General features: G+C 42.7%; 1 protein-coding gene across 1 annotated transcript in view; it reads right to left on the bottom strand.

Annotated features, from left to right (window-relative positions):
* FANCM (FA complementation group M) overlaps positions 1 to 20,454 on the bottom strand; it is a 305,773-nt gene that overhangs the window by 142,491 nt on the left and 142,828 nt on the right. The window contains exons 5-6 of the mRNA XM_077463555.1: positions 5,221 to 5,352; positions 3,439 to 3,571 (exon numbers count right to left, since the gene is read on the bottom strand). Of these exons, the coding sequence (XP_077319681.1) occupies positions 3,439 to 3,571; positions 5,221 to 5,352 (265 nt within the window). The remainder of the gene's footprint in view (positions 1 to 3,438; positions 3,572 to 5,220; positions 5,353 to 20,454) is intronic.

Genomic DNA, 20,454 nt, shown 5'->3' on the forward strand with positions numbered 1-20,454 from the left:
TTGTTGTAACGTATGCCTTACATCTTGATCTATATCTTTCTATATTTTCTGATTTTTCTAATGCTTTAGTGTATTGTTTTTGTTTTTGCTTTAAAAATTAATAAAAATTACAATTATAAAAAAAAAAAAAAGTACTGACCAAATAAGCTACACAACACAAGCATATTGGGTGCTGAAAGACTGCCTCCCCATCATAGTGTCACGATCACAGCTTACGCTCAAGAGTTAATAATAAGCACAAATAAAGCAGGACAGCCAGAGTGTCCCCAGGGATGGTGGAGAAAGAGTCTGTACACCAAACCACTGCCAGGCGCTCATGCTATAATGGACATTTTACATTCTGGTGCATTATAGCATGAGCGCCTGGCAGAGGTTTGGTTGTATACGGACCAAATATAGGCAGACCCTATGTATGAAAAAAAAAAAAAAAAAAGAAGAATATAAATTCACTGTATTATCAAAAGTATTGGGGCACCTGGCTTTACACGCACATGAACTTTAATGGCATCCCAGTCTTAGTCCGTAGGGTTCAATATTGCACCTATAACAGCTTCAACTCTTCTGGGAAGGCTGTCCACAAGGTTTAGGAGTGTGTATGGGAATGTTTGATCATTCTTCTAGAAACGCATTTGTGAGGTCAGGCACTGATGTGGACAAACAGGCCTGGCTCGCAGTCTCCACTCTAATTCATCCCAAAGGTGTTCTATCAGGTTGAGGCAGGCCAGTCAAGTTCCTCCACCCCAAACTCGCTCATCCATGTCTTTATGGAACTTGTATTATGCACTGGTCCAAATCATTTGGTGGAGGGGGGGGATTATGGTGTGGGGTTGTCTTTCAGGGGTTGGGCTTGGCCCCTTAATTCCAGTGAAGGGAACGCTTAAGGTGTCAACATACCAAGAGAATTTGGAAAATGTCATGCTCCCAACTTTGTGGGAACAGTTTTGGGATGGCACCTTCCTGTTCCAACATGACTGCGCACCAGTGCACAAAGCAAGGTCCCATAGACACTCAAAACTTGTGGACAGCCTTCCCAGAAGAGTTGAAGCCGTTATAGCTGCAAAGGGTGGGCCAACTCAATATTGAACCCTACAGACTAAGACTGGGATGTCATTAAAGTTCATGTGCAGGGTATCCCAATACTTTTGACAATATAGTGTATATTCAATGCAAAACAAAGTACGCAGCCAATGAAAATTAAGCTAAGTTGGGGGTCTGGTGAGAACACATACCATCATGTTAGATGTATGTATAGTTTATGTTCACATGCACACTATGGCAAACTTACCTTAGCATTTGCAGTTTTCCAGCAACGACAGTTCTGAACAAGGATGAGTGCAGGCGTGTTCGTGGGTGCACGTGCCCACCAGAAAGCTGACACTCCACAGCGCCAATTACAGGCAGTGAGACATTTCCCGATCCACGACTGCACAGATTGGGAAATGTCTCACTGCCTGTATTTAGCACTGAGGAGTGCCAGCTTTCTGGCGGGCGTGGAAACTTGCAAACACGCCTGAGCTCATCCTTGGTTCTGAACTCTTTGTAAGGCGATGTGCAAGTCTCCACCTCGTCCAATTAGAATTTAGAAAATGAGAAGTGTTCTATGAATGGCGCCCTTGCTGAGCAAGCAACCTGTGTTCCTTATGTTTAGGGCAGCTTATTATAGAAAAATGGGTGGCCTCACAAAATACTGTAAATTGAATAGTAACAAATACAAAATGTACCATCATCCAGATTCAAATGGAATAGAAATTTGGGAGTCTGGTCCCCAACCAAGACCCACCAAAGGAAAGGAGAATTTGGACTATCTCGGTACACACAGAAATTTTCTCATGTATAAACGAATGTATAGACAAACATAAAATTTAAACAATTTATTGATACAAGCAAGAAAAAAAAAATTGTTTTTTTCTTGTTTGCATCAATAAATGGTTTACATTTTATATTTGTCTATACATTCGTTTATACAAAAAAAAAAATCTATGTGTACCGAGATAGTCCAAATGCTCCTTCCCTTTGGTGGGTCTTGATTGGGGACCAGACTCCCAAATTTCTATTCCAGCTTATCTATTATAGGTAATAAAAAACACAGAAGGTATACCCTATAACATGACTACAGTATTTTAGGCTGATCACAAACATATAGGCCACACTGCCTGAACAAGTTTTATTTTTGTGTATTCTAATCTTTACCAACTCTGGTGGTAGAAACACGTGCCAATGGAGCAACATTACAGTTGGCTTTACCATCATACTCAGTGGATAGTGAAAAGGTGGGACCATCGGGGCCAGTCATTGAAATACAATGGTATACTGCCAGTTAGAGTTCCACGATTAATCGTTAAGAATCAAAATCGTGATTCTTTTCCCTCCCCGAGCTTGAGAACAGCATTTTACAATTCTTTCTAACAAGTGCAGAGAGAGTTCTCAAAGCTGAAAAAATTTAATAAAAATCCAGGCAATCTGCCAAGTTTTATCACAACATTGTGGATAAGTATAAACAAAGTTACATTTCTTATTAGATCAAAAGAATGAACTTCTGCCTGTAGATGAGGGAAGTTTAACCACTTAAAGACTAAACCTTTTTTCTGGCACTTGCTACATACAAGTTAAGATCAATATTTAATGCTAGAAAATCACTCTGAAGCCCCAAATTATATTATATATAGATGTTTTTTTTGTTTTGTTTTTTTAGCAGAGACCCTAGAGAATAAAATGGTGGTTGTTATAATATTTTATGTCACATTGTATTTGCTCAGCGATCTTTAAAACGCAATTTTACTTTTTTTTTTAATACACTTTAATGAATTAAAAAAAAAAAACTAAACGGTAAAGTTAAACCATTTTTTTTGTATAATGTGAAAGATGACGTTAAGCCGCAAGAATTGTGAATAAATAAAATTGTGATTCTCATTTTAGCCAAAATCGTGCAGCTTTACTGCCAGTTAACGGTAAAACCATCTTTGTCAATATTCAGAATGTGCAGGGGCACCCTAAGGCCCCTTTCACACATGCGGACATAATGTCCGTATTTCATCCATCCGTTTGCGGATGAAATACAGACATACATGCATCCCTATGGGATAGCGGGTGTCTGCGGATGAACATCCGCAGACACCCGCTACTGTCCGCCTCCGCTATGGTCCGATTCTGCAGACGGAGGAAAATCCTATTTTTCTATCCGTCTGCAGAGCAGATCGGATGAACACGGACAGACGGGCCGTGCTCATCCGATCCCCATAGAGGAGAGCGGAGAGCTGACAGGGCGGTCCCTGCAGTGTGCGGAGACGGCCCTGTCCACCGCCTGGCTCAGCGGGGACAACGGAGCGATCCCCGCTGAGCGAGCGGATCATCACGTGTGAAAGGGGCCTAACAAAACCAACACAAAGCCAGGAAGGCTTCCAGTATGATTTCCAAATGATGGCCCTTAAAGCGTCTTACCTTTGGACCCATCCATTATTGATCGTAGATAGTAGTACAAAGAACGTGTTCCCATCTGTAATAGAAGCTCATAGCCATGATATAAGCTTATACATAAAGCAAAATCTCCTTCCATCACTCCCATCTGTGCCCCCTGCATTAGACAAATATTCAGTTATTACTGAGTATATACACATTACTTCACAAAGCAAATGTATAAAAACAATCTTCATAAGCTGCATTACAGAACTGTCTTTTTGTGGAACAGGAGAATCCACTCACTTCATCATTGAGACATCAATCAGGGCAGCATCAACAGTCAGTGAGAAAATGGTACCTACACATACACACACAATATATATATATATATATATATATATATTATATTATATTATATTATATTATATTATATTATATTATATTATATTATATTATATTATATTATATTATATTATATTATATTATATTATATTATATTATATTATATTATATATATATATATATATATATATATATATATATATAGCGCGTTATCTGATCCCTGTTTAGACCTGCAATCACAGCATCTGGTAGGCCCCATTCACACCTGAGTGTAGCGTTTTCAGGCAGAAAGCGATTTTGGCCACATTTTTTCCTGCGATTTTGTGCAGGTCAACAGGTCACCAATGTAAAAAGAAGAAAAATGCCCAAATCTGACAAAAAAAAAAAAAAGTTCCAGAACTTGTTTAAGCTTCAGGCATTTTGGATCTTCTGGCTTCAGGCGTTTTGGAGCGGAGATGGAAACCATGTGAACCAGAGAATAATTGATTTTTTTCCCCTCCAGCGTTTTGTAGCTTCAGGCTTAAAGCTACAAAACGCTCAGGTGTGAATGAGATTGTAGAGGACATTTTTTTTTTGCATTGATTTCCTTTGAGGTGCTAAAACATCAATTGACAGTCCAAAGAAACACAAAGGAGTTTAATGCTGGATGATTTAGGATGTGTGTCACAGTAAACAATGTCCTTTGGGAACAACCACCTTTCACAATGCCAGAGGCACCATGGAACATTTACTAGTCCACCAAAATCTGTACCTACCATTAAAGGGCTACTTAGTAGATGCAAAAAGCAATAAGACTATAGAATAATCATGACAGCCAAGCAACTAGCACTTTCAGAGGGGTACCTGTAATAACAGCCTCTATTTCTCTTATGGCAGGTTTGGTCAACCACAACCCTTATGCCCCATACACACGGTTGGAATTTCCGACAGAAAGTCTGACTGGATTATGTTGTCGGAAAATCCGATCGTGTGTGGGCTCTATTGGACTTTTTCTGTCGGAATTTCCGATGGAAAAAGTTTGAGAGCTGGATTTAAAATTTTCCGACAACAAAATCCAATCAGACTCTTTCCGATCGTGTGTAGAGAATTCCGACGCACAAAGTGCAATGCATGCTCAGAAAAAAAAAATTGGAGACGAAAGCAATTGGCTACTGGCCTCTATGTAGTCCCGTCGTACGTTACGAACGTCACCTTGTTCCAAATGATTGGATTTTCCTACAACTTTGTTTGACCATGTGTATGCATGACTAGTTTCCAACCACAACATCTGTCGGATTTTTTCCGAATGTCCGACCGTGTGTATGGGGCATTAGAGTTAATGTAGACTGATGTTTACAGGTGCCAAGGCCTGTCACCTCAACTCTCCTTTTGAGCAGAGCCAAGGGCAACAAGCATTTAGATGCACCACAAGTGCCAGTCCAGGGCAGCCCTACTGTACAGAAAGTTGGTTGTTTGTCTGCAAGATGAATCAAGAACACTTACCACAATATTGGAAGGTGGGTTCTTCCGGAACTGATCTCGAGACAGAATGATCTGATATTTTGTTAGGCTGGGGATCTCTCTCCGTGTAAACACATTTATTTGTATCAGACGACCCGCAAAAGTCTCCAGAACCTGTGGGGAATAACAAAAACTATATTAAGTTTGCAACGGCCTGATCAAAAAAAAAAATGAAATTAGATGTGGAAGACAAAAAAAAAAAAAAAAAATGATTTTTCAGCTCTGATTTTATTTCAAGTTACCCCAACAAAACTACAAACTGGAAACGGACAAGCAGACAAAACACAACCTTAGAAATATAAAAGGAATGCAAAACAGTCGCCTGAGCCTTCTTTGTGCTTGGATACATAATCACAAACTTTCATAGCTACCTGTGTCATTGCAAATATAACACACCAGCAATTTGCAGCAACATTTACAGTACATTCACTGTTTCCAACCACTGATCCAAGGCTTTTGGTGTCCCATGCCAATAAATGTGGATAAGTATCCTAATAATTGTGGATAAGCAACTGTCCCAAACTGCAGTAGGACTCCTCATCAGGCTCCTCTTTACATTACGGCAAAAGAATACAAAGTGGTGCCAGGCCATAACATTTGCCAAGGTTTTTTTATTCAAACTGAACACAAAGAACAAAAAGGAGGTAACCATGAATCAATGAACTACATGATAAAATAATCAACAGATTCAGAGATACTTGCAGCTGAATATATTTGCAAATCGTAGTTTTCCAAAGAGTCAAGCCAGGTCCTTACTACATCTGCTCCTCAAGCCACCATGTAGATACTTTAATTTGACAGGCAACCTTATCTGTAGGAGACTGGGATTTACATATAGTTTTAGAAGTTTATTTGTATTGATAATTTTTACCTGCAGTTTGACTGGTGGACACTCACACATTTGTTTTTTTTTAATTGCTTAAGTTGGTGAAAAATTTACCTAAATTGGAAATTGTGCCATGGGGACACATACCCAACACAAGCTCTTTTATAAATATATGCAACAATCATCTTCACCTAGCCCTGTAATATAAATTCAGAATAACCAGGAAAATAAAAACCATTACAGTATTTCATATTTTGGCATTACAGATTCTGGCATTATCTGCCTGTCCTATGCCTGGACAATAATTCAGCAATGTGATGATGGTAACTCATAGCCCACAGAGCAGACTGCTGGCAAATAGAGAACATGGGCTGAACCAGGGAACAGGAGCCTCACCTGCCTTTATTTGCCCAGCAAAGGAGACATTTTTTGAATTATGTGAATAACAGTTTATTCTTTTTTTCTCAAAGAAGTTTATTGGAAAAAATGAAGAGCAATCAGAACAACACAGGTTCCAGATAATATGCTACAGCCGTATTGATAGAAAATCAGTGTCCAGCATTGAAAAACTATATACCGTATATACTCGAGTATAGGCCGACCCGAATATAAGCCGAGGCCCCCAATTTACCCCCCAAAAAACTGGCAAACTTATTGACTCGTGTATAAGCCGAGGGTGAGACATGCCTGTCCATCCCTGTGTGTGTGTCCGTCCATCCCTGTGTGTCCGTCCATCCCTGTGTGTCCGTCCATCCCTGTGTGTCCGTCCATCCCTGTGTGTCCGTCCATCCATCCATCCCTGTGTGTGTGTGTGTCCATCCATCCATCCATCCCTGTGTGTGTGTGTCTCCATCCATCCATCCATCCATCCCTGTGTGTGTGTGTCTCCATCCATCCATCCATCCATCCCTGTGTGTGTGTGTCTCCATCCATCCATCCATCCATCCCTGTGTGTGTCTCCATCCGTGTGTGTGTGTGTGTGTGTGTCTCCATCCGTGTGTGTGTGTGTGTGTGTGTGTGTGTGTGTGTGTGTGTGTGTGTGTGTGTGTGTGTGTGTGTGTGTGTGTGTGTGTGTGTGTGTGTGTGTGTGTGTGTGTGTGTCCAGCCTACCTTTGTCCCGAGCCTCCGTCCCGTGCCTTGCCTCCTTGCCTCCGTCCCGTGCCGTGCCTTGCCTCCTTGCATCCGTCCCGTGTCGTGCCTTGCCTTGCCCCCGTCCCGTCCCGTCCCGTGCCGTGCCGTCCCGTGCCCTCTTCGTCGGCGGCCATTGTAAAGTTCAAAAGCTGCGCCGCCGCCTTCGCCTGTGATAGGCGGAACACTGAATTTCCCAGCAGCCTGTGTTCCGCCTATCACAGACGTCGTATCATCCTCGTCCGTAGTACGAGGATGATACGATGTCCGTGATAGGCGGAACACAGGCTGCTGGGAAATTCAGTGTTCCGCCTATCACAGGCGAAGGCGGAGCCGGAGGCGCGGCTTTTGAATAGAATGGCCGCTGTCTGTCTGCTCGACACGCTGATCGAGCGGGCAGACAGCGATGACTCGAGTATAAGCCGAGGGGGGCACTTTCAGCCTCAAAAAAGAGGCTGAAAATCTCGGCTTATACTCGAGTATATACGGTAGTTTACCCTCAAAACATAACCACTGTACTACAGAATAGGGCCAACATAGCAGTAAACAAACAAGTAGTTATTCATATCCATATCGACAATTGTATTAAACAAGTCTGTCCAAGACCAGGTCTACTGAAGAGAGGGCCGGGGTATCTAACCACGAAACTATAATTTGTTAAACCTGCCAATGTGTCCTTGGTGTTGGAAAATATAATTTTCCAAGTGTAGGGTATCCCCCATTAGTGTAGTCCACTCTTTCAGTGTAGGACAGTCATCTGCCTTCCAATGCCTGAGAATAAGCTTACAGGCCTGGAAGAGGGCTCTGGCAATCGCCTGTTTAGGATTATCCTCAATTGGAAGGTCATCCAGAATACCTAGTATAAATGGTTTAGGGTCCACCTGGATGTTGCCCTGTAATACCCTATTGATGGTATTAAAGTTGTGTTCCGGCCGCCTCCTCCTGCAAAAATTCAAAGTCAGCAACTACACATACTGTAGCTGCTGATTTTTATTAGGATATTTAACTGGTCTGGAATCCAGCGATGTTAGCACCCCAGCCAACGTTTCCGTTGTTTGCTGCCGCTGCCATTGCCTGTAAGGGAACCCAGCAGTGAAGCCTTGCAGCTTCACAGCCGGTCCCTGCTGTGCTCTCTTACTGGCCCAGCAGCTAGGGAAGGAGGGAGGAGGAGGGAGCCGGACTTCTGACGTACTTTGCTGTGGCGAGGTCCAACGGAAGTGGGGACAGTTTACCTGTCAAAAACAGGTACCCACCCGAAAGGTGCCAAATGTGGGGGATCAGATTAGCAGAAGTTCCACTTTTTGGGTGGAACTCTGCCTGTAATAACATCTGTCCAGTATAGATGTAACTTCGAGGATCTCTACATAAGGTGAATTAGGTCTCCATGGTCCCTAGAGCATCTAGTGCACTCAGAGTCCTCTTATGGCCATGCGGACGTGAAGTGCACCCGCAGGAGAATATATAGCTGAGACAAGCATTGTGCTACATTAAGAGACCACATATGTACTGGTTGCAGGGCCTCCTCCCACTGTTCCTCCTCAAATGTGCCTACCTGTACACAACCCTAGATGAAAAACATTGAATAACACCTGGATATAATTCCCTTGTAATGGGATACTCTGACATATAGTGAAAAATAGGCATTGGGGATTGCAACCATAAAGCTCCACCTGATTGTGCCCTAACATGTTGCAGCTGCAAATAGTAAAAATACATACTGTAGATTGTGGAAGCCTAAACTTAGCATGCAGATCAGGAAAAAGGCATAGTTTACCATTGGAGAAGATGTGTGTCAAGTGTGTGACTCCACATCGTTTGGCAAGGATTGTAACTAATAGTGTACTATTTGACATCAGGGAGCAATAGCAATATTACCGATTGAAAAAATAGAAATTAAAAAAAAATAAACATGTTTCAGTGGCAAATTGGTTGTCAAAGTTGGTAAAAACACTAAACATATTGCTCCATTGGTTAGAATTTACATGTACAGATGAATATACACAACTGCTTTCTGGCTGAAGACCTTCTCACACCCAGTGTTAATTTTGGCAGCAAATTTCAATTTAGTTCTAGTCTTTTGACTAAAATGCCATTTTAGTTGTAGTCCCATTTTAGTCATCTGCAATCATTTTAGTTTTAGCCCCATTTAGTCTATTAAGTCTGCAGTACATTTTAGTCGACTAAATCTGCAGTACATTTTAGTCGACTAAAATCATTTTACTTGATTATAAATCGAATAGGGTTAGTTAAATTGTAAGGCATTATTTAAGCATTTCTCTAGAACGTCCAAATTTAAATGATATTATCCTGGAGTAAAAAATTTGAATGCGTTATGTATGGTATTAAGGTTTGGACAAACTCACCAGATAGAGAGAGATTTAAGCTCTCTGAATTATTTGAGGACACATTGCTATGGACGGTTATATGAGAGGCCTGTAATGCTCCATAGTGCTCTGGATGGTGGTCTGAGGGGAGGCCTGTAAAGCATATTGTTCGGGGATTGTGGTCTGAGAGGCCTGCCATTCTGCACAGTGCTAGATGGTGGTCTGTGGAGAGGCCTGTAATGCACACAGTGCTCTGAGGGGATGCCTGTAATGTACACACACACACACACACACACACACACACACACACACACTGTGCTCTGCTCTGGATGGTTGTGATTTGGGACTCTTGTCGGGAGGCCTGTAATGCACAATGCTGCTCTGAAACATCGTTTGAGGAGGTCTGCGTTGCTGCACAGTGCTAACTGCTAAGCATGAAGCTCCGTGGAAACCAGACATTCACGAGGGTAAAAGTCCCTCCCTTCACATTTTCATACGTTAATGAAAGGAACCGATTTTCATCATAGTTTTTGTCAGTGTGGGAAAACGTGGTATAGTTTTCGTGACTGTAAAAGGGCAGCTGATGAAAATTTATGAAAATGTTTTAGTTGACAAAATAACACTTCTCACACCCAGTATATATGTACTGTGTCAGCAGCCCAAATTAAGTTCTGCGTTCGGTGTATAGATCACACTTACTGGCACTGGCTCCCTTCTTGCAAATTCTTGTACATGTATTCTCTATTAGCAACTATTATATTGTTATTGCTATTGTCACGTACCTTACAGTGGCGTCCAAAATGCTCAGGGTGACCTCTTGCACGGTTCCGGTCCCAACACCCAGCAAGGTTTCTGTAGAAATTGGAGGAGAAAGGCTGAGACCTTCTGAGGATCCATTGTCACACCCCCAGTTGATATTACCAGGCTGAGAAAGTGAATGGTCTGGCGCTCAAACTCACATTTCTCGGCTTTAGCATAAAGTCCGTTTTGACTACATCTGCAAAGAACTTGTTTCACATGGTTACGATGTGCTTCTAGGGAGGTCGAGAATATCAAAACGTCATCCAAGTAGACAATCACGAATAAGTCCAAAAAAGTCTCTGAAAATATTGTTTACAAAATGTTGGAAAGTAGCCGGTGCGTTACAGAGTCCGAATGTCATAACCAGGTACTCGTAGTGGCCAAAGCGTGTCCAGAAAGCCGTCTTCCACTCATCTCCCTCACGGATTCTGATTAAATTGTAGACACCCCGTAAATCCAGCTTTGTGAAGATCTTCGCCAAACAAAGTCTCTGGAATAGTTCTGGGATCAGTGGGAGAGGATAGCGGTTTTTAACTGTTATTTTATTCAAGTCCCTGTAGCCCACACATGGGCGGAGGGAATGATCCTTCCTTTCGACAAAGAATATTCCAGCACCAGCTGGAGAAGGGGAGTGTTGGATGAACCCTTTTCCTTAACGGCCAAGAGAGTTTGGGTTCCAACAGAGGAAAGATCCTTCCAAAAGGAATTTCTGCCCCTGGTAATAGTTTGATTGGGCAATCATAAACCTGGTCGGGGGGGGGGGAGTGTCCGCCTTCTGTTTATCAAATACATCCAGGAAGCTATGGTATACAGATGGGACAAGTTTTTGGGATTCAGATGCAGATTTTAAGCAGCCGATGAGGGACCATATGGTGGCAGGCCTTGAGGCAGTTCTGGAGGCAGTAGGTAGACTAGAAGACCACCTCACCAGTAACCCAATTAATTTGAGTGTTATGGCCTTGCAGCCATGGCATCCCCAGAATGATTGGAAATAGAGGTGAGGAGATGACGTCCAGGCAAAGTAGTTCCTGATGGTCGGGTAGTATGTTGGAGGATAATGGTTGGGTTTCATGAGTAATAGGCCCGGATTTGATGTTTAACCCATCTGTTAGCTGTATGGAGAGTTGTTGTTGCTTGGGTGTTAATGGAATGTTGAGTTGCAGGAAGAAGGCATGGTCAACGAGGCAGCTGTAGGCGCCAGAATCAATGATAGCCTGGACCCAGAGTGTTCCTTCTGGAAGCTGTAGTGAGAGACAGGGACAGCAAAGTGAGCGGATTTCAATGGACAAGGTTCAAGTCAATGCACAAGGTTCATGGAGGCAAAGAGTTAAGCTTACGGGTCTTATTTGGGCACATATTTGCATTAGTGGCCGGCTTCCCCACAATAGAGGCAGAGGTTGTTCTGGCGCCGACGCTGCTTTTCTTCTGGTGACAGTGGTGAACAGAGCAGGCCTATCTGCATTGGCTCTGGAGCCTCAGAGGTGGTGGCAGGTACATGGGAAGCAGGAATAGGAGGATGGCTAGGAACTTTAGGCAACTTCCATGTGGGACGAATTTGGTTGTTTCTTTCAGATCTTCGCTCTCTTAGACGACGATCTATCTGGATGGACAACTGGATCAGGTCTTCCAAAGAACTGGGAATTCCAACACGGGCCAACTCATCTTTCAGTGCCTCAGAGAGTCCAATGCGGAACTGATAACGGAGGGCAGCATCGTTCCACAGTTTATCGGAACTCCACAGCCTAAAGTCTGTTACGTAGTCCTCCACTGGCCTACGACCCTGCTGGAGGGCATGGAGACTGGCCTCTGCGGTTGTCGCACGCTGAGGGTCATCATACAATTTGCCCATTTCATTTAGAAAAGAGTCCATAGTGTCCAACAGAGGGCTGGCCTGTTCCAATAAGTGGTGAGCCCAAGTTTGGGGTTCCCCCTGGGAGTAGCGAGACTATGAACCCCACCCTTAGTGCTCTCCAAAGAGAAGGTACAGGGTTGTAGAAGGAAGTACAGCTGGCAGGTATTCCTGAAGGCACGAAACTTGCTATGATCTGGAGTGGGAGGCTCTGGGGGTGGCACCACTTCTGCGGGTGGTGATGCTGAGGCTGCTGGGCCAGAGGGCCGAGATGCTGTGGCTGCCTGAGGAGTCGAGGTGCTTGAAGGCAATGACTCCACTCTTTATTCAAGTTGAGGATGGCCATCTTGCAGGCCCTGGACTGCCTGGGTAAGGGCTGAGATCTGCTGGCACAGAGCTTCCAAAAAGTAAGGCCCCCCCTTTCAGACTCCATTTTGGCTGGATCATACTGTCACGTAGCTTACAGTGGCGTCCGAAATGCTGAGGGTGGTCTCTTGCATGGTTCCAGTCGCAACACACCTGGTAGTGAGCACAGGGAGGGCTGGGGCAATGAAAAAGTGCAGGTGCATGCAGGCGGAAGGCTGGAGCTCGGAGATACAAGATCCTCTCGAAGGAAGGCGTGAAGACTGATCACCAGAACTGTTCAGCGGACGCCAGGCGGGTAAGTATGGATTCAGGAACACTGCCACGTCAGGAACAGGCAAAGGTTGGCAACTGGCTGGCAACAAGGTACATAAACGGAAGGCAAGTTCATAGTCATTGACAGGCAGAGGTTGGCAACAGGCCGGCAGCGAGGTACAGAATCAGGAAGCAGAGCCGTAGTAGAGAATCCAAGCCGAGGGCTGTATAATCAGTAAAGGTAGGTAACAGGCAGGGGTGATCCAGGAGAATGGTCAAGTAAGCCGGATTTGTCAGGAGCAGGGCAACAGGTCAAACAGCAATCAGGAACAAGCTATAGGCACGCACTGGTATCAGGCAGAGACTGTTTATATAGGGTGCCATGCGCCAGGATTGGTGGACGTGAATGTGCATGCGCAAGTGCGCACACACGTTCGCATTGGTGTGTGTACGTTTGTTCCCGGGAACTCGTTTGCCTCTGTCGGGGACACTACACATGGCCATTGGCATTAGCAGAATGGGAATTAGCCACTGCTGCACGGAGACGGGCATTAGCACTGTGAGTTCTCTGAGAGCTATACATATTTTCATACCTTCCTGTACAGTACTGTGGAAGGGAGTCCAACGAGAGCTGCTTTTATTTAAATTGCTGGACAACTTGCTTTTAAATTAGTTTTTTTTCTTATAATCCTATGCAAATTTCCTGCTGATTCCATGCAAATTATTAGTTTATGATTTATGTACATTGCACCTGTTTCTTTGCACCTAATTTTGGCAAAGTGAAAGTTCAATTTACAGAGATCGGCTTTTGTATAGCTTGTTAATGTTCTAGGTGTACATTCCCCAATTTAAAAAAGAAAGAATACAAAAAAATAAAATAAAAAATGCAATATTGCAACTTTAATGCCCCGTACACACGATCGGACTTTCCTACAACAAAACTGTGGAATTTTGTTCTTAGGGTGTTGGCTCCAACTTGTCTCGCATACACACAGTCACACAAATGTTGGCCAACAATTATGAACGTGGGAACGTGGTGACGTACAAGACGTACGACAAGCCGATAAAAAAGGAAGTTCAGTAGTCATGCGATATCTCCATTACAAACGCTAGTTTTAAAAGACTGGGCGCTTTCGGCTCATACTTGATTCAGAACATGCATGGAATTTTGTGCAACTGACTTGAGTACACACGATCAGAAAGTCCGACAACAAAATTTGTTGGCCGAAAATTTGAGAACCTGCTAGCCAAAATTTGTTGGCGGAAAGTCTGACAACAAATGTCCGATGGAGCATACACACGGCCAGACTTCCTGCCAACAAGCTCACATCCAATATTTCCCGTCAGACAATCCGATCGTCTGTACGCAGCATAAGTCTCCATTCAAAACTGCATATGTGAAGGAATACGTCACTCGCAGAGAACAGCGTTTCAGAAAGGCTAGCACAGGGTAACTTTGCTCCAGCTCTCAGGGAACCAAAGAGTTACATTGTAAATGTCAGTTTCTGCCATTTAATTTCAATTTGTGCCAGGGAGGAGGCAATCAGTTATTATGATAAAAGCATTGATTAACATCGTTTTTGACAGTGGTATCAGTACAGTTTGCGCTCTTCACTAGACATAATTTAATGTTCAGCCATTAGTACAGAAAATAAGGCTATTAAATGAGCCAAAAACTAGGTTAGGTCTCTTGAACACTGCATTAACACATTATATACATAATACACTAGATTATGGTAGGTGGTGTCAGCTGTTGAATTACATGGAATGAGAAGTAAAAGAGGCATTAAAATCTTATAAGTCATTAAAGCTGCAGGCTAGCTTCCCACCTCACCCCCTCCCCCATTCCCGGATGTCTGTTCCCTTTCAGCAGATATACCATCTCTTTCCTACAGCCTTCAGGCCACTCCAGCTTTACTCTATCAGCAAGCGCTACCATCCCTCCGATCCACTGCACAGTGCATATTGTTACCCAGCGTCTCCCAGCATACTTGACACTCAAGGGCGATTTCCTGCATGTCTTGAATACAGTTGCATTATACATGCACCGACTCTGGGACAGTCTACTTAAGTTAGGGTCTGCTAAATATTTCTGGTCTTTGGCTCCGTAAATGCCATGGGGTGGGTACTCCTAAGCATCCCTTACTCACTGCGCTTTGTGGGCTGTACACATGATTGGGTCTTTAATGGACCTACCCCTGATCCAACATTTTACTAAAGGGGGGTGCTTGGGGAGCGGCTTTATGTTGGGGGGGGGGGGGAGAGATTGCGCTTCTATTGTTATTTGATGTATACAGAATTAAAGTAATTATTTAGCGGCAGCTGTTGGGTGTTTGTTATCCCGTTCCTTCCTCTTTCTGTGCTTATATGATTTTGGTCACACTCATCTTGCATTGAATAAGGGAGCCCCACTTGGTTATTGGTATTTAGATAGGATTCCCAGGACCACCACACATTTTTTTTTGCCTGCACTCCAGCAAGATCACAGGTTCTTTTAATCTTTGTTTGGGAAGATGGACCACCCATTACCAACCTGAGCGTGGTCTATACTCAATCCAGGAGTACTGCAAGACAAGAAGAACGTGATAATCCACCCCCCCAAGGGTATGTCCTTTACAGCCTGGGCTCATATGGAGTGAGTTGGGTGATATTCAATCAGGGATGGAACCAGTACTGGGCACAGACAGTTAAGTATGTGGGCGACAGTACTGTGAAAGGGGGAGCCGCTTTGATTTAAAATGGTGAACAACTTAGTTTTAATTATTTTTGTTCTGTTGGAGAAGTGGAGTAAAAGGCTGCCAATTTTTTCCTTTAATTACAGACACAAATGAGGATATGGGTTCTGTGGCTAGATAAATGAAAGGAAGCCAATTAGCCAGAAAACCGCTTATGATGTTGAGCATTGCTTGCATTTTTGGAGCACTTAGGCACACTATTGATCTTTTCTGCTATTGGCAACTTCCTAACATCAATAATCAATAAAGAGGGCAAAAGGAACAACTCGCCTGTTTATAGGGTGTCATTCGCTGGCTGAACTGCTGTAGAATCTCACATCATGGAATCAGCAGCACCTCGCTTGTCCAGCCAGCAACACCGTAGAAACAGGAGAGTTGTTTTTTTGTCTCGTCTTGTGATCCTTTTACTGGGGAGTGGTTGGAAGCAACAGGATTTTTTTTTTTTTTTTTTTTTTAAATCAGAAAAAAAAAAAGGTTTATTGGAGATACAAAACGGATCTATATCCATACATGACACATGCAACACTTCACATTACATATGAAAGGACATATTATGTATAGATCGTCAAAGAATAAGTGTTATATGCGTAGTAAGTAAATTCAATCAATTAACGGAGTTGTATCATGTGGCATAAGTATGAAGTACAATAGGTTATCAATATTTTTTTTATAATAATTATATATATATATATATATATATATATATATATATATATATATATATATATATATATATATATATATGATATAATTTTTTTTTTTTCCAATTACATATAAAAGTAAAAAGAGAATATAACAAGAGCAGTAGAAAACATCTACTGGAACTTTACCATGACTTACCTAGCAAGAGCATTACAAAAAGGAAACAAAAAATACAAGCACGACTGGTTACTACACTCCTGCCTCATTATTATTATTATTATTATTATAATACAGGATTTATATAAACGGAAACAGTTTACACAGCACTTTACAATATAAAAAGGAGACAATACAGTTACAATACAATAAAATATAAGAAGATTAAGAGGGCCCTGCTCAGAGGAGCTTACAATCTAATAGGGTGGGGCAGGTGGTACGAAAGGTTGTAACTGTGGGGAATGAGCTGATGGAAGTGGTAGGAGATTAGTTGGAGACATGATAGGCTTTCCTGAAAAGATGAGTTTTCAGGGATCACCTCAAGGTAGCAAGGAGTAGAGGATAGCCGGCCAGTAAATAAGGTTTACCAGTAGGTGAAATGAATATCTCCTAAATGTGCACCGTTTAGGAGATGTTAACTCTGGATGTAGCCAGTGACGTCACTTTACGCCGGACCTTTATAGCACCATGCTGTAACCGCAGGCACACGGGAGTGACATCATCACGGCTTTACACAGCCGGAGTCCGTGAACCCCAGATGGAAGACCAGGGGAAGATGGAAGCCCTCATTGGTGAAAGGGCGTGGGTGGAGGGCTTTGTTTAAAAGGTATTTCATCATTTTTTTTTTTTTTTTTTTTTTTTACAGCGGTTTAATACAGCTTTAAGAAGGGCAAGCAGAACACCGTAGCACATTCATTTTAATTGCCTCAACTCTGTGCAGTTCTGTTTAAAATAAATTCAGTCCACTATGCAGGTTAATTACGGCTTTAAGTAAAAAAAAAAACTAAAAAAATAAAATTCTAACTTTTACAAGAAACTGGTTTTCCTACCCAAAGAAAGAAGCCCAAAGACCTCTTATTAAGTGCTCAGAACAGCGTGTTCCCAGCAGAGAGGCCGTGTATACAAAGATGGAATCAAAGCTTCTTCTATCTGCTGCAATCAAAAAGTAAGCAGGCAATACTTCATGTTTCTGAGAGCTGGCAAAGAGCCACGTGAAGGAAAGAATATGTATTCTACTTCAGGAGGCATGAGTGGACTACGAAAATAGAAATGAAAAACTAAGCATAGGGTCAGCCTTGGGACCAACTCACATTAAAGAGTTTTATAAATACTGGGTGTAATTACACTTAAAGGGTGTGTATTTTTCCACAGTAAAGGTAGACTCCATTGCCAAAGTATTGGGATGCCTGGCTTCTCACACACACACACACACAAACTTTAATGGCGTCCCCGTCTTCGTCTGTAGGGTTCAATATTGAGTTGGCCCACCTTTTGCAGCTATAACAGCTTCAACTCTTTTGGGAAGGCTGTCCACAAGGTTTAGGAGTGTGTCTATGGAAATGTTTGACCATTCTTCCAGAAGCACTATTGTAAGGTCAGGCACGGATGTTGGACAAGAAGGCCTGGCTCACAGTCTCTGCTCTAATTCATCCCAAAGGTGTTCTATCAGGTTGAGGTCAAGACTCTGTGCAGGCCAGTCAAGTTCCTCCACCCCAAACTTGCTCATCCATGTCTTTATGCACCTTGCTTTGTGCACTGATGCGCAGACATGTAAGAACAGGAAGGGTCCACCCCCAAACTGTTCCCACAAAGTTGGGAGCATGAACTTGTCCAAAACGTCTTGGTATGCTGACATCTTAAGAGTTCCCTTCACTGGAACTAAGGGGCCAAACCCAACCCCTGAAAAACAACCCCACACCATAATCCCCCCTCCACCAAATTATTTTGACCAGTGCACAAAGCAAGGTCCATAAAGACATGGATGAGTGATTTTGGAGTGGAGGGACTTGACTGGCCTGCACAAAGTCCTGACCTCAACCCAATATTGAACCCTACAGACTAATGCGCCGTACATACAATAGGATTTTCCAATGGAAAATGTTCGATGGGAGCTTGCTGTCGGGAAATTCCAACTGTGTTTGGGCTCCATCGAACATTTTCCATCAGAATTTCCGTCACACAAAATTTGAGAGCTGGATCTCAAATTTTCCAACAACAAAATCTGTTTGCGTAAATTCCGATCGTGTGCACAATACAGACGCACAAAGTTCCACGCATGCTCAGAATCAAGCAGAAGAGCAGCACTGGCTATTGAACTTCATTTTTCTCAGCTTGTCGCATATGTGTTGTACGTCACTGCGTTCTTGACGTTCGGAATTTCCGACCAACTTTGTGTGACCGTGTGTAAGCAAGACAAGTTTTAGCCAACATCCGTCGGGGAAAAAAAAACATGGATTTTATTGACGGAAAATCCTATCATGGGCATTAGGACTGGGATGCCATTAAAGTTCATGTGCATGAAAAGGCAGGCGTCCAAATACTATTGGCAATATAGTTTATGTATTCTATATGCAACTAGGCCTGTTGCTCAAAGGCACATACAAGGTCATGTGTGCATTTTTGAAGCATACAACTTTTTTAAACATTGGGCCCCAATAGTAAAGTACAACTTGCATCTAGTGCCTCTTGTGGCACAAATAAAAAGATATAGTAGAGAAGGTTCAGAGGGTGGTGGCCTTGACCCCTCTTGGCTTATAGACAGAGCATAGAGATCTATACAAGGCAGCTACAAGTGCAAAGCAGAATGGGTTTTAACTGAACAGTCAGCAGGATTCCTGGGGCAAAAGTGGATTGGGTTTAGCAGCAACAGAGGATAACCATCTCGTTTGATTCAGTCCCTAAACATTTGTTTTTTAAAGAGCCTAAAACCATTGGATAACATGAGTGTAAAAAGACATGGACCACCAGTGAACGTAAGCTTTACTGCCAAGTGGAAGAATCACGGAGAACAAATGTTTACCGTGCTGCCGAGTGGCGCCTGTTCTCTACCTGTTGTGAAGCTCACTGAACCTGCTCCTTCCGGAGTCTGACCGGCCATTTGGTCAAAACATCCGAGAAACTGATATCTTACACCTTTATGCCGCGTACACACGACCAGACTTTCCGGCAGACAAGGTCTGATGGTCTTCCAGAAGGACTTTTCAGGGGAGTTCCAACAGACTTTCTGAACGAACGGACTTGGCCACACGTAATCACACCAAAGTCCGATGGATTTGACCGTGATGACATACGGACTAGAATAAGGAAATTCATAGCCAGTAGCCAATAGCTGCCCTAGCGTTAGTTTTCATCCGTTGGACCAGCATACAGACGAATGGATTTTTCGAACGGAAGCGAGTCCGTCAGAAAGATTTGAAACATGTTTTATATCTAAAGTCCGTCTGACTTTTAGACAGCAAAGGTCCCATGAAGCCCACACACATTTGAATTGTCCGGCGGATTAGTTCCATCAGACCTTTGCTGTTGAAAAGTCTGGTCGTGTGTACACAGCATTAGACCCCTTTCACACTGCGGCACTTTTTCAGGCGCTTTTGTGCTATATAAAAAAAAAAAAAAAAGCTTCCCATTAATATATCAATGGATGAATTGAAAGACCTTCAAGCAGCATGTTTGGAGCCCTCAAAAATGCCCCTTTCTATTGAAATGAATGGGAAGCACGTCAAAAGCGCCTGAAAAATGCACGAAAAGTGATTCAAAGACACCTCAAAATTGGCTCTTTTGAGTCACGCGACCTAAAAAATAAAAAGCGCCCAACTCTGCAAAAGCGCCCAACGTTTTATGGGCAGTTTTCAAGCGCCTCAATGTGAAATAGGTCTTAAGGCTCGTACACACTTAGAAAATCAGGCAAATGTTTTCGTCTAAAGAATTTTCATACGATTTTCGTATAGTGTGTACACAACTTTCAACAGCCGATTCTGAATTTTCGTACAAAAATTCCCGAAGGGACAAATTCCCAATTAAGTGTCACTTTGTGTTGGTCTATCACATAAAATCCCAATAAAATACATTTACGTTTTGGGTTGTATAACTTGACAAAATGTGGAAAATTTAAAAGGGGTGTGAATACTTTTTCAAGCGCTGTGACCATTTAGCTTTTTGGCCGCAGATTAGCTTTAATTTGGATAAAAGAAAGCTCATCTAAAATTACCACTAGCCACTAAACCCCGTAAGAGATGAAAGGCGACCTTATTTACCAAATTGATTAAGAGGCACTGCATACGGTCTTACGTAAATTCC

The sequence above is a fragment of the Lithobates pipiens genome, unplaced genomic scaffold (genome assembly GCF_037356315.1).
Source record: "Lithobates pipiens isolate NorthernLeopardFrog02 unplaced genomic scaffold, aLitPip1_a1.2 Scaffold_30, whole genome shotgun sequence".
Lineage (NCBI taxonomy): Eukaryota > Metazoa > Chordata > Amphibia > Anura > Ranidae > Lithobates > Lithobates pipiens.